Source organism: Mastomys coucha, unplaced genomic scaffold, assembly GCF_008632895.1.
Source record: "Mastomys coucha isolate ucsf_1 unplaced genomic scaffold, UCSF_Mcou_1 pScaffold22, whole genome shotgun sequence".
In the NCBI taxonomy this organism is placed as follows: Eukaryota; Metazoa; Chordata; class Mammalia; order Rodentia; family Muridae; genus Mastomys; species Mastomys coucha.
Window position 1 is genome coordinate 21,115,332 of NW_022196905.1, and position 15,838 is coordinate 21,131,169.

The 15,838-nt window shown below is 40.8% G+C and overlaps 1 protein-coding gene across 1 annotated transcript in view; it reads right to left on the minus strand.

The window, feature by feature from the left end:
- Abca13 (ATP binding cassette subfamily A member 13) overlaps positions 1–15,838 on the minus strand; it is a 437,491-nt gene that overhangs the window by 394,398 nt on the left and 27,255 nt on the right. The window contains exon 3 of the mRNA XM_031342061.1: positions 13,766–13,889. Within this exon, the coding sequence (XP_031197921.1) occupies positions 13,766–13,889 (124 nt within the window). The remainder of the gene's footprint in view (positions 1–13,765; positions 13,890–15,838) is intronic.

The window sequence follows — 15,838 nt, forward strand, 5'->3', positions numbered from 1 at the left end:
GAGGAAGGGAAGTCAAACATATATACAGACACATGCACACTAGATGAAGCAGAAGATACACCACCACTTTATTGTTGTTTTTAGTTTTTATACCTATTCAGAACAATTGATTACATGGTTGTGTAAGCATTTCTACATTCCATAAGTTCATAATGAGTTTAATACAATGATTCAGGTCATGGATCGATAAGGTTTAAGGAGTTACAGCAGAATTGTTTACTTGTCTTTTCATTAGGACTAGTACCTGACTAAACACTCATCTTTTTTTTTAGCTCCACAAATTCGTTGTTAGTTTAAAGAAAGTTTTAATGTCACAACTCAGCATAGTTTTGTCAAGAGACAAATCATCTGTCTGGTGTCTTATTATTTTGAAGTCTTGTATAAACTAGCCCATCATTTTCTGTCCTTGTACCTACAATAAATTGCCCATCCCCAGTTTATGACCTTTACTTACCAGATAGTAATCTCATTCCTAACCTAGAAGGAATGTTTTCCTTGATTGTAAACTTGTTCCAAGCCTGTTTTCTTTTCCTAGTGCAATTGACCCATGACACATGAAGGTTTACAGAGCTCTATTTGCAACTTTGATTCTATAGGGCACTTAAGATTACTTATATCAATTTAGGAGTTCTATAAAATCATTATTGGGAATTATGAAATCATCAGTTCATCTATACAGCATTACTACATGAAAATATATCTTCATATTGATTCTTCAGGAGATCTGCCCAAAAGAATAGGTAAATACCCAGAAAATTATTAAGCTATTTAATAGTGGTAGGAAAGGCATATCAGCAGTGAGAAGCAGTCCTGGGGTGAGGTCTCTGGGATCCTTGCCTCTAGAGCACACCCACAATATCCTTGCAAATTGTTGAGCCATCTCCAGAAGACTCACTTGCTTGTCATAGCCTTTCCTGTAGAGCTTCTGTCACCTCTGATTCCCTTTGAGGTGAGGGCCTTGTTTATACGGATGCCAGGTTAGAAAGAAGATATATCAGAGAAAATTCACTTGGAAGAAATGACTCAACTTCTTCTCAGCCCGCCCCCCCACTAGCACCAAGCATTACCTTCAAAGGAACCAGATGTGACACACTGAGACAGCTATGCATTTCTCCATGTGGGGAATTTGAGGTTGCCTACAGTGGAGAGGCTGGAAAGCATGGGTCAGGCTAGTACCTGGGTTTGCTAATGAGGAACCAGAAACCCATAAGATTCCCTTGCACTCAAAACCTTTTTGAAAGTGTTATCACAGTTGGAAAACCCATCTTTCAAGTGAGACCACAGTATCCACTTAACGGGGATGTTTAAGGCTGAGCTAGCCCCTATTTCTTAGAGAATGGTGATGAGCCATAGTAACATTGCAACCAAGGCAGACTGATGCTGCTTGCAGAAGTAGGCAAGCTGCAGAAACAGCATGATAATTTAGTTACTTTTAGTAATCTTACAGAACATTTTCTTGTCAAATTATTATTGTTTCAAGGATAGCTATGTGACCCTGCTTTGCAGCTCATAAGTGAGGGATCAGGGTGCATCAGTGTCCAGGAGAAAATCAACAAAGCCAAAAAACAAAGAGGACCCAAGAGGAACCTCAAGGACCTTTCAGTGGGGTTTGAGGGGAAATCAACAGGGCAGACAAGCTGAGAATCTGAACAGCTGCCTGAGAAGAGAGATGGAGAAGAGGAAGAAGAAAGTTATGTTCTATAAGTGGAAGCAAGTCTGTGAGCAGCTGTATGCATGAGTGTGTGCGTGTGTGCATGCGGACACATGCTCATGTCCTTGTGGGGGAGGCGGTTGTGTGGCTGTGTGTGTGGCTATGTGTGTGGCTGTGTGGCTGTGTGTGTGGCTGTGTGGCTGTGTGTGTGGCTGTGTGGCTGTGTTATGGCTGTGTGTGTGGCTGTGTGGCTGTGTAGCTGTGTTGTGGCTGTGTGGCTGTGTGTGTGGCTGTGTGGCTGTGTGTGGCTGTGTGGCTGTGTGTGTGGCTGTGTGGCTGTGTGGCTGTGTGTGTGGCTGTGTGGCTGTGTGTGTGGCTGTGTGGCTGTGTGTGTGGCTGTGTGGCTGTGTGGCTGTGTGGCTGTCTGTCTTTAGAGGAAGGGAGACCACCTTTATTATCTGGCCAACCTGCTACAGATTTTGCCTGGAGATCAATAAACATCTTGGGAGGGGCCACTAAGTCTATAAATATATATTTTATTATAAGCATTCCTCTTGTTTCCTTAATGTGTCTTTAGGTATCAGCTTTCTTGAAGTAGTCAACACACACATGCACATATGCACATACATATATACATACATACACATATACACAGGTACGCTTATACATATGAAAACACAGATACACACAACACACATACATACATACACACATATACTCAGACACACAAACACAGATACTAACACAACTATAAACTACACAAAAGGGAACTGTCTACAGTACTAAAATCTAAAGAAGAAGAAGAGTGGATATTCAACACTGAGGAGAGAGGGAGGTGAATGCTATGGACAAACACTGAGGAGAGAGGGAGGTGAATGCTATGGACAAACACTGAGGAGAGAGGGAAGTGAATGCTGTGGGCAAACACTGAGGAGAGAGGGAGGTGAATGCTGTGGGCAAACACTGAGGAGAGAGGGAGGTGAATGCTATGGATAAGCACTGAGGAGAGAGGGAGGTGAATGCTATGGACAAGCACTGAGGAGAGAGGGAGGTGAATGCTATGGACAAGCACTGAGGAGAGAGGGAGGTGAATGCTATGGGCAAACACTGAGGAGAGAGGGAGGTTAATGCTATGGGCAAACATTGAGGAGAGAGGGAGGTGAATGCTATGGACAAGCACTGAGGAGAGAGTGAGGTGAACGCTATGGACAAGCACTGAGGAGAGAGTGAGGTGAATGCTATGGACACAGGTTTTTCTTTTGGAGGTGATTGAAAAAAATTATTTGATTATGATGATCAGTGTGAACTGTAATTTACAACTGTGAATATGCCGAAACTACTGGGTTGTACACTTCAAATGAATCATTCAGATGGTGTTGTGAATTAAATCTCAATTCGTCATTTCATTGTTTTTGTAAAAACATACCAATCAAAATCCTAACATACACTTTGTAGAAATCAACAAGCAAATTTTGAGAAATGGTGTGACATCCATAAGCCCTAGAAAAACAAAATAACTTTTCAAAAGAACAAAACTGAGAACTTAAACACCAGCTCAAAGAATTTTCCTGACCTACTGTCATTAAGAGTATTGACCTCTAGGTCAGAAAGGACAGTGGATCAAGAGAAACATGAAGCAGAATTGCATGCTATCATTGCCTCAACCAACCTTTTCACAGTCAGACAAATAAGGATGTTCATTCCACACAAGGAAGAGAAGCAGTTAAGAAAAATGGCTTCCATAAAAGCCCAAACACTTAAGTCAGATGAGGACCTTAACTCCAATATGGAAAAGCATCAAAGAATCAAAGAATCAAGTGTCTAAAAACATAAAGTGCATAGCTGCAGTCATAAAGCACTGTGCACCAGGTCTGCAAATGTCTCTTTCCTCACTGATCTGGAAGCCTGATAGCAGGGATGGTGTAGGCTGGGCTCAGAGGTAGGGGATCTTCTTGGTGTTCAGATGGCCATTCTTCAATGTGGACTAACAGAACAGAGGGGGTCCTGTGGTGTCTCTCCCTTTCCTTGAAAAGGGTCTATCATACCAAATATCCTCCTGTGGGATATAATTGAATGTTAATTCTTTAAAGCCCCTTTTGTCATTGGCACAACCATATAAGTACTTAAAATTAGGACAACAGCAATTTAGGGAAAATATAACAGAAGATGTATGTCTTAGGCTTCTATTGCTGTGCCAAAACACCATGGCACATTTAGAAGAAAGGGGTTTATTTCATATTACAATTCCAGTTAACAGTCCATCACTGAGGAGGGATGCACAAAAACTCAAGCAGGGCAGGAAAATGGAGGCAGGAACTAAAGTAAAAGATGAAGAGCACTGCTCAATAGCTTCCTCCTGTGGTCTGCTCAGCCTGTGTCCTGTGGTTTGCTCAGCCTGTGTCCTGTGGTCTGCTCAGCCTGTGTCCTGTGGTCTGCTCAGCCTGTGTCCTGTGGTCTGCTCAGCCTGTGTCCTGTGGTCTGCTCAGCCTGTGTCCTGTGGCTTGCTCAGTCTGTGTTCTTATAGCTCCAGAATCACTAGCCCAGGAGTGGCACAGCCAACAGTGAGCTGCCCCCTACAGACACACACACACATACACACACACACACACACACACACACACACACACACACCAATCACTACTTAAGAAAATGCACTATGGAATTGCCTACAAGACAGTCTTCCTGGGGGACATTTTTCTCAATTATGGTTTCTTCTCAGTTAACTCCAGCTTGTGTCAAGTTAACATAAAAATAAGCAGAGCAACTAGCCTCTTGTCAGCTCAACACACAAACACATCACTACTCCACCAGAACCCTTCCTTTCTCATTTGACCCCAATCCAGCAAGATAACATTAAAATGGCAAAATAAAACAGTACAACTTTTAAAACACTCACAGTCTTTAAAAAAAAAAAAAATCAGAACTAAAACACTTTGAAATTTTGTTTCTTTAAAGCATCCAAAGTCTCTTTCAAAGTTCAAAGCTTCTCAAAACACCCAAACCTCTCTAAAATATCCAAAATCTCCCTGAAACTTCAAAGTCTTTCAACTGCAGGCTCTAGTAAGATCAGAATAAGTTAAATATGTTCTTATTCCAAGAGGGAGGAAGAGCCAGGCCACAGTCATATTAGATGAAAGCAAAACCAACTCCAACCGCGCAAAGCCCAGCGTCAGTCCGTTCAGAGACTTCTGAGTTCCTGCAAATGACTTGGAACACCATTCATAGAACATGGAGCTTGTTTCCTAGGCTCAAGCTGGTTCCCTTCCATGCCTGCTATTGTCAGGGGTAGTTGTCCCAAGCTACTGGCATCTATACAATGTTGGGGCCTCCTCTGCAGCTGGGTTGGCACCTTCACCCTATAGCCTCTCCTTTGTGTCAAGGACTCAGACCCTGCCACATTGTGTCAAGCCTCACCTTCTTTCCATGACCCCTTCCGAAGTGTCAAAAGTCAAGCTGGGGTTTGACACCATGACCCATTCATGTCTTTCATTCCCTTAACACCTAGACGACTATTACACTACCGAGTTTGATAGCCAACCTGAGATACAAATGTGACCACCTCTAGAACACATCTTCGGTGTGCTAACTCTGAGGAAACACTTCCCAGAAGACTTCAAATGTCCTAGCAAAGCAAATGTTTCATTTTAGTAGTTCCTGTACCATCCAGTTCTTCATCTCCAGCTGAAAGGACACCACAGACTCTTAAGACAAAATATGTAAACAGTCTTGGTAGAATCTTTATCTCCCCCTAAAGCTTTACAACCCAGGCCTCCACTGACTTCACCTGCTCTCAGCATTATCATCTAAGTTCCCACAATGGCTCATTAACCTCGGAGCACTCAATGACTTTTCCAGCTCAGACTCCCTCTCTTAGGGTTTCTATTCCTGCACAAAACATCATGAACAAAAGCAAGTTGGTGGGGGAAGGGTTTATCTTGATTTTGCTTTTGATTGTGACTGTGCCCTGATATTCCCTTTTGAAGAAAGTGTTTTAGTAGAACCCACAGTTAAGAGACTTTGAATCGTAAATGGCCTTCAACTGCCACTGAGGTTGCACCTTCACCAATGGCCTCTCCTGTCCTCTCACAGTACCAAGCATCAGCTGCTACCCTTTCACATTTCAAAACCAGTACCACCTGAGTGACTCTTACACATTACCAAGTCTGGCTGCCAACATAAGGTACAACTATGGCTGCCTCTGGAACGGTTTCTCTGTGCTCTCAAGAAACACTTCCCAGAAGATTTCACCTTAGTGATGCTGGTCTTTTCTTAATCACTGCTAGACTGATAACCCTTATCAATAACCAAAGAGTTAACCAACATCAGTCGTCCCAGTAATGCAAAGGATTTGCTTTAGTAGTTCTGGTATCTTATTAATCACAGGTGATTCTTCAGCCCCAGCTAACCAAAACCACAGAATCTTCACATTCAAAATAGCAACAGCCCTGATAAGAGTCTTTAATCTTCCCTCTGAAATTTCCAAAGCCAGGGTTCCATCATTTGCCCTATTCTCAATATTATCTTCCAAGCTTCTACAGAATATCCCACAAAGCTCTTAATATCCCAATGACTCTTCTAGATCAAAGTTCCAAAGTCTTTCCACAGTCCTCCCAAAAACATGGACAGGCTGTCACAGGAATGCCCCAATCCCAGTACCAGCTTCTCTTAGTCAGGGTTTATATTTCTGCACAAAACATCATGACTAAGAAGCAAATTGTGGAGGAAAGAGTTTATTCAGCTTACACTTCCACATTGCTGTTCATCACCAAAGGAAGTCAGAACAGGAACTCACACAGGGTAGGAACTTGGAGGCAGGAGCTGATGCAGAGGCCATGGAGAGGTGCTGCTTACTGGATTGCTTCCCCTGCCTTGCTCAGCCTGCTTTCTTATAGAACTGAAGACTACTAGCCCAGGGATGGAGTCACCCACAATGGGCTGGGCCCTCCCCTCTTGATCACTAATTGAGAAAATGTCTTGCAGCTGGCTCTCATAGAGGCATTTCCTCAAGAGAGGCTCCTTTCTCTGTGATAACTCCAGCTTGTGTCAAGTTGACACGCAAAACCAGCCAGTACACTTCCCCAAACATGGTCAGGTCTATCACAGAAATAGTCCACATATATGCTACCAACTCCTACCTTACCTAGGGTTTCTATTTCTGCAATAAAATGCCATGGCTGTAAGCAAGTTTAGGAGGATGGGCTGATTTCATGTTGGAATTTTAACCCCACCTATGAAGGCTGCTTTGGGTGAAGCAAGATTTAGCTACTCATGAAAAAATCTGAGTCCTGGGCCACCACAGCATCTTAAAAAGCAGACAGGACAAAAAATTAAAAGACAAGATGACAGACAGCAGCAGAGAAAGCAGTAGAGGGGGAATGATAATGTAGAGGTTAGAAATACTTTAAACTGAAAAAAAATTAACAGTGGTGGCCATGGCATATGAATAATTAAATGAAACTTTTTAAGATTTCTATTTTTAAGATTACATGTCTATGCAGAGATAGGGGTACACACACACACACACACACACACACACACAAACACACACACATACACATTAGTGTAGATGCCTGCAGAGGCCAGAAAGAGGGAGCAGGATCCCATGGAAATGAAGTTATAAAGTTGTGTCCTTCCCAACAGATGTTAGTGTTAAGAACTGAACTTGTATCCTCTGCAAGAGCAGGACATGGCTTCAGCCACTGAGCCATCTCTCTAGCCCAAATCTTTTCTTCTTAGTAGAAATAGTTTTTTAAGTGGAAATTGAGAGTACGTGTATAAACTGGGTTGAGCACAAGGAAAGTTGTGCAGGACAGAGCAAAGAACATGTTGGCCAGGCTGACTTCAACCCGCCTCTTAAAATAATTGGCAGTGGGAGGGATCAGATGTACCAGAGTATATGAGTATCATAGAAGATTTCAAATTTGGTTTATTCACTTTATCTTGAACTAGGAGTGATTCAAAAAAAAAAAAAAAGCAAAAAAACAAAACAAAAAAAAAAAAACCTCTGTGGGAATAATCTGCTGTCACTGTCACTAATAATTGTGGTTTTGCCCTGAAATCCTCTTACTGAAGCAGAGGCAAGCTCCCTACAAAGCCAGGAATGAGGAAGCTGATTTTCATAATCACGCTCCCATGTCAGAAAGTACCTGGAAGTTCTGCCCAAGGTAAGCTTCCCCCAGGTGATTAGAAAGATCCTGGTCATTCATGCAGCAAATTATCCATGGTGATATCTAACTAGCTTTGAAATGCAAACGTGTTTTCAGGATTTGTAAACCAAGACAGTCAGAAGGGAGTTGCTAAGGGTTTTGTTGCTATTGTTTGGCTTTCTTTTGCTGCTGGTTTGGTTTGGTTTGGTTTGGTTTGGTTTGGTTTGGTTTGGTTTGGTTTTGGTTTGGTTTGGTTTGGTTTGGTTTGTGTTTCATTTGTCGGCAGAATTCATACCTGAAACATGAACATAGATAGGCAATCCTGGCAGGGCAGGTCTGGAAGCAAGGCTCCCTTCAGAGCTGTCTGGCTTCCCACCAGCTTCTCTTCCCTCACTACTTGTACTATTCTTTCTGTTGTCAGCTTACATTTCCCACACCTCTGAGTTGGCCCTCCTCATCCCAAAAGGCATTTTAGTCTCAGTTCTTAAAAGCCTAGTAACGCTGAGGATGTTTGCAGCAGACAATGGTTTTGAGGATGTGAGATAAGCACAATATTGACTTTATAATCCCCAAGTTTCTGCAAACTAGAGTGTAGGTACTAAAATGGAGGAGCACCCTGACAAAAAAGTAAATAAATAAATAAAACCTAGTTATTTCTTGGGGTGTGGGAGAAGTCTACCAAACCAACACCAATACTTTTCCAAACAGTCCAGAAAATTAAAAAAAGAATGCTGCCAACCTCACAGTAAGGATAGTTTATCCTTATTATCAAAACCAGATTTAAAAAACACAACAAAAATAAAAGATTATTGGCCAATTTCCTGGACAAACATAGATAATAAAATTTTTCAACAAAACAAATTGCAAACCAATTTCAAAAATATATCAAAAGATCATTCATCATGATCAAGTTGGCTTTATTTTAGAGATACAAGTTCAATATGTGTAAATCAATAACTGTAACCCAATTACATATACTCAGAAATCACATGACCTTAATACATAAAAGGCCTTTGATAAAATCCACTTTCTCTTCATGATAAAAGTCCTGAAGAAACTGTGAAGAGAAGGAACCTACATCAATATTCAGTGGCTGGGCAGGGAGACAAAGACAGGACTTTAGGATTCCTGGACAAGGGACTGAGGAAGGAGCAGGAAGGAATATAGCTGCCATGCCAGAAAAGTTGTAGATGCTACCTACGCCTGAGAAGTGCTGGAAGGAGAAGCCCTCATGTAGGTGCTGGGGAACTCAGCCTGAGAAGGCTGCAGGTCTGGGTCTAGGGCAGCCAAGATGGAATGTAGGTTTTAGTAAGTAATAACTTAGAACGTGTGTGTGTGTGTGTGTGTGTGTGTGTGTGTGTGTGTGTACGTGTGTATGTGTGTTATGTGTGTGTGTGTGTTTCATTTGAGAACCCAGAACTTTGGGGCAGGTAGTGAGGAGTGCCACTGCCACCACTGGGGTCAATTTGAGTAGCAATATTTGGATACAGCAACATATATACAGAGACATACACACACACACACACACACACACACACACACACACACACACAACCTGTAATGATGGGGGAAATGAAAGCATTTACTCTAAAATTCAGGACCTAAAAATGGGTTTCAATTTTCTTCACTCTTACTCAGTATAATACTGGAAGTCTTGGCTAGAGCAATAAGACAAAAGCGAATCAAAGGTACACAAATAGGAAAGGGTGGAACCAAGGTATCTTTATTTGTAAATGATACATGTTGGCATTCCTTCTAGGCTTTGCCCAACAGCTACCTGGCAACACCCAAGTAGGCCTGGCTTGCTATAAAAGAGACTGTTTGGCCCCTCCTCACTGTCTCTGCCCCCTTTCTCTCTCTGACTCTTTGAGCCCCATCACTCTTCCTGATCCCTTCCCCTCCCCCGCTCTGTCTCCACGTAATCCAAGGATGAAAAACATATCCTTGACTTTTTTAAAAATCATAACAATGCAATTCTATGAAAGACTCCCCTGTTACTGCTGATAAACATTTGCAACAAAGTTGCCAGCTTCAAAATTAACATATTCAAGATGATCACCATCAAAATTTTAATGTTATTTATCACAGAAATAGAAAAAAACTTAAAATTAATTTGGAAGCACAAAAAGCCTCTGATAGCTATAACAATCCTCAACAAAATAAATCAAAAATTAAAATAAACAAGGCATAAAACACCATATTTTACTTCAAGTAACATTATTGAGCACTAGTATAAAACCGGCATAGTACTGACACAAAAGCAAGTATTTTGATCAATAGAACAAAAGATTCAAGCATAAATCAAGGCACCTGATTTTAGACAATGTTGCCAAAAATACTCATTGGATAAAAGTCATCATGCTCTTATAAAAGGTGCAGAGAAAATTGGATATTACATGTAGAAGACTGAAACTAGATCTTCTTTATGTCTCACCCTGAACACAAGTGTTCATATACAAATACACACACATAAATACACAATCCTAAATAAACAAAAGGATTAATACCTAGAACTCTGAAACTAGTATGGACAAAACTGGGAAAAGCATTTCAAAACATACATCATATATACAGGTAAAGACTTCCTATAAAGATTCGCAGTTGCTCAGAGCTTAAGGCAAACAATTAACAAACGGGTTTGCATAAAATTAAGACTTCTATTACACCAAAAGAAACTGACAATTGATTGAAGAGACAGCTCACAGAATGGAATAAAATCTTTGCCATCTGACTGAGGATTAATATCTAGAAATACACAAAGACCCAAGAAAGCAGACAATCCAAAGGGTGAGCATAGGAACTGAACATGGATAAAAGAAACGTAAACAATTAGTAGATGTTGTTTCAAAGTTTATAATACCCTTAGCCATTAGAAAATTCTAATCAAAACTGCTTTGAGATTCCCTGTCACCAAATCAGAAAAATTAACATTAAAATAAAAAGACAGCCAGCAGTGGTGGCTCACGCCTTTAATCCCAGAACTTGGGAAGCAAAGGCAGGCAGATTTCTGAATTTGAGGCCAGCCTGGTCTATAGAGTGAGTTCTAAGACAGCCAGGGCTACACAGAAAAACCCTGTCTCAAAAAACCAAAAAAGAAGGAGGAGGAGGGGGAGGAGGAGGGGGGGGGGAAGAGGAGAGAGGGGGAGGGGAGGGGAGGAGGAGGAGAAGACAACAAATGTTTAGTACTGTGGGGTAAAAATCAAGGAAATGTAATAAGCTTAAATGTCCATAAACAGATAAATGGGTAAATAACCATGAATGCAAAAGCATGGGCCATATACAGTATCGAATTTCATTCACTCATAAACAAATATTAGATTATGAAATTTGTAGGAAGATACATTGATCTGGAAAATATATTAAAGGTGGTAACTCAGGCTCTGAAAGACAAGCATCACATCTCCTTTATATGTTTCTATTTTTAAATGTCTGTGTGCTTATACAGGAGTGGTTGTGGAGAAATGCCAAGATATCAGGAAGAATCTCACAGAGGTACAGAAGAGGCCTTAGGGAGAGGGGCAAAAGGGTGATAAAACACTGATTAAGTTGAAGTGGAAAGGGAATGCTGGGTAGTAGGAGAGTTTAAATGGGAATGGGAGACAAAAGAACTGGGGGATGGAGGTAGTTCAATCCAAAGTAATCATGCATAAAAATACCATAAGGAAACCTGTTGCCTTGTAAGCTAATTAAAGAATAAAATAAAATATAACAAAAATGTTCTTGCCTAGGCATCGTGGAATATACCTATAGTCTTAGTATTCACGGTGAGGTAGGGGGATCATGATCTGGAGTCCAGCATGGGCTCCATATCAAGACCCTATCTCAGCATAAACAAAGCAACATCTGGTGAGATAGCTCAGAGGTCAAGCTGTTTGCTGCCAGGCCTGGTGACCTGGATTCAAGCCCCAGTACCACACAATAGAAACAGAGAATCACAGATTTTCCTTTGACATCTGCATAAACCATCACACACACACACACAGAGAGAGAGAGAGAGAGAGAGAGAGAGAGAGAGAGAGAGAGACAGACAGACAGACAGACAGACAGACACAGAGACATAGAGACAGAGACAGAGAGACAGAGTGTTAATGCTGAAATTTTAAATATTATAACAGGTATATCCACCCTACTAAGAACTTATTATAACCCCTATCACTCTGATGCTTGAGTCCACATCCTAACTGTGTCACAACCGTCTGTATTTTGTCCTTAGTATTCACTGTAATTAAGCCAGTGTAGGAGATATGCCCTGGTCACAGAGAACATACATTTTTCATTAAACTACCAAATCAGAAGGTACTAGAATCAGACCATATCATTTGTTTGGCTGCAAAAATATATTCTTTCCAATTCCATGTAATCTTGACTTTCTATTCTGATTGAGGGTGATAGTAACCCTCAGTCCCCATTTTTCAGTCCTGGGAATCCTGGAAAATGACTTCATTCTCTTTTTCTACACATGTATGAGAGAGAAATGAGATCATGGGGCATGTCAGGATTATTATTTATATGACTTCAAAAAGTCACCTCTATTTTTATACACCTATCTTAGAAAAGCAAGCCCCTGCAATGGTCTCAATATTTTCATCTTTGCCCTATACCTTCATGTTGATACCCAGTTCCTAAGATGAGATTAGGAGATGGGAAAGAGAACTGGTCATGAGGGAGGAGACTTGGTAACCAGAATTAGAGACATCCCTTGAACCTTCGAGCATTTGATAACACAAGTAGAAGGCATTTTATGTGAGCAACATATCCTTACCAAATGCTAATACTTCATTCAGTATTGAACTCCCTGGCAGCCAGAACTTGGAGAAATCAATGTGTACTTTGTGTTCTTGCAAAGCTATCCAGTTTAGGATATTTTGTTATATAAACAGCCCCACTTTTTAATTATTGTACTCATTGTGTCTAAAATTATCTGGAAACATTCTGTTTAAAATAGAAAGATGGAGATGGAAAACTGGCTCAGCAGTTAAGAGCATTTGTTATTCTTTCAGAAGACTTGGGTCTGGTTCCTAGAACCTACATGGTGGCTCACACCATCTGTAACTCCAGTTCCAGGAGATCCAACACCTTCTCCCAGCCCCTTTAGGTACCAGGCACATGCATAATACATATGCATACATTCAGGCAACACATACACATAAAATTTAAAAATCTACTGTGAAAAGATAAACAGCTTCAGTTTTATCATTTGCTTTGTTTAAAATTTTCAGTTGTTTAATTACAACAAGCATAAACCCAACTGCCCATCACGAAACCTGATAATTCAAAACATGATTACCAACCAGTCATTCTTCCATTCTTTATTCCACCTGAGTAAAGTTCTCACATCATTGTGGATTCCCCAATTTAAACCTCTTAATTTTGAATCTTGTCACTTGAACCAACCCCTGCTTTGTCTCTTGATTAGCAATACCAAATAAGGCCACTGGCTATCTTGGCATAACTCAGCATTGTAAGAATCCAAGAGGCCAGTAGAACTATTAAGCATCTGAGGGGGGTTAGTACAGAAAGGAAAGTAGTAAGTACGTGGTTGTTTTTTCATCTGACCACAACCTGGCATAAGGTCTTGGTCAACTTGTATCATAGTAAGAACCCCTAGCAGGTATCCCCAAACCAGTAATTTTTCAACTACACCCAAATGAAAAACTAAGAAAGTAATTTTGAAGTTACAGTTTAACTACTACAGGAAGTAATTAAGTGCCAATTAATTTTTCTTATCAACATTTAACATGAGCCTCAAAACACAGTGGACATCAGTAGGAGTGATTGTTATGTTAACCTAAGCAATAAAAGATGTTTTACTCTGAATTCTACTCCTTTTCTGGTCCCTAACACATCCTAGATTACTAAGCATTCATAAAAATCACATAACATTGTAGAAGTTGGGGGCTTTGAGGAGAAGGGACAGCAAATAAAACCATCTTAGGAATTCTGAAAAGGATGTTTGTGTTTCTCATACCGAAAATGATGATCCATGGAACTCTCAAAGCTGATGTTTCTACAACTTGAGCCAGTGTTACAAAGAAGTCCTTGAACAAAAGGAAGAACGCCCCGGCTGGGCAGATCCCGGGCTTGCAAATAACCTGGTCATAAACACAAGGAGAGCATTAGTTCTGACAACTATTGTCCAAAGTAGGGTGCTATATACAATAACCCTGGCTCCCTGTCCAACCATATATAATAAACATGCTGAGCTTCTATCTGGGGCAGTTGCTTCTCCATTCAGGAGCCCAGTGCACCAGAACCCAAGTTTTCTGTGTTCGTGTGTTTGTCTTTTCTTTATTCCCTTGCTGACCCAATTAGATCAGTCCTGGAGCCATGCAGAACACAGAAGATGGTGCCCAAACAGGACCATGAACAGTAGACACTGGCTCTAGGGAACTCTCAATGATTAGAAAAGAGGGGGGAATGCTTTTATGAGAAGCACACTAATAAAATCAAGAAAGAATTAAGGGTAACAGAATGAATAAAGGAATGAAAGGAAGACCACTTCAACATAGGCAGTTACATATTAATGAGAAGAATCTATAGGTTGGCAGCTATATGTTAATAGAATCCATAACTAGGAAGTTATATGTTAACAGGTAGAATCTAAAGTTATCTGTTACATGTTAATATTTACAGAGAGATTCTTGGAACACGTGAAACTGAGAAATGGGTAGTTTTATGTTGGTGGTTTGGATATTTGGTGAACCCATGGGATGGAGTGAAGACTTCATTGGTTCTTGGGCTGTATTATGGAAGTGTGCCCTTGGTTTCAGGGAAAGAGGAAACTAATTTGGCAACTTGAGAAAAATAGATACTAGAAAAAAATGATGGGTGAATGCATGGCTGGGTTTCATCCTGTGGCTTGGTGGTATGCTCTCATAAATGTTTATCCTGATGAGTTCCTCCATTTTGGAGGACATTTCTCTAACCACTTGGAGTACCTCTGGGCTCCATCCATTCACCTATTCAGTACAGGTTATAGCCCTGTAATTTAGACAGAATTTAACATGTCACATAGATTATGGATGCATGAGCAGATATAATTGGAAAATAATTGAGAACCACAATAACGATAGCATGGATGTGGCTCAATTACATTGGCACATCCTAAAAAAGTAAAAAGGCTTACAACCAGGTTATTTTTCCAGCTAATACTGCCAAAATTATCCTTCCTAGCTTGAGCCTTCAATCTTAAGCTTGCTAAGGCATTGCTTTAGATTTTATTGGGCATAGCAGCTGGTAGGATCCTTCTTGTGGCCTAGTGTCAAGCACTGCATAGAAATACCCCTGTACTAAGCATGAAGTTTTATCCTGAACATCTAAAAAATAAGGAATAGGGGAATGGGGCTGAAAAGACAGCTCAGTGGTTAAGAGCACTGACTGCTCTTCCAGAAGTCCTGAGTTCATTTCTCAACAACCACATGGTGGCTCACAACCATCTGTAATGGGATCTGATGCACTCTTCTGGTGTGACTGAAGGTAGCTACAGTGAACATAAAATAAATAAATAGATAAGTCTTTTTTTAAAAAAGGAATAGGGGAATGTGGGGAGCAAGTAACATCCTGAATGAATGTGTATTGCTTGACATGGATACAGCCATGTCAAGGACCCCAGTGACTCTGTTCCATGAAAGTAGCAACACCTTCACCAAGTGAAGCTCAAACAGATGTCAAATCCTTCTGATTTGTACGTGGGTGTAGAAAGAGTCCACCATAGCTTTCCCCCTGAAGGTTTATGGTACAGAGACTACTTCCCTAGAGACCCTCTTCCTATTGAGATTAGCTAAACCTGCCTCCTTGTTCAGGTGTATATAATAACCACACCTCCTTGTTTATCTGTATGTAATAAACCTGTCTCCATCATTCGGCTGTGTATAATAACCCTACCTGCTGATCAGCTGTATGCAATAGCCTACATCCCTGATCAACTGTGTATAATGAAATGCTACACTTTGAGGGTGATACAGCTTCTCCCAGACAACCCAATTCCAAATTTGCTGCATCCGTGCATAACATTTCTTCACCCCTTGCTGCCCCTACTCAT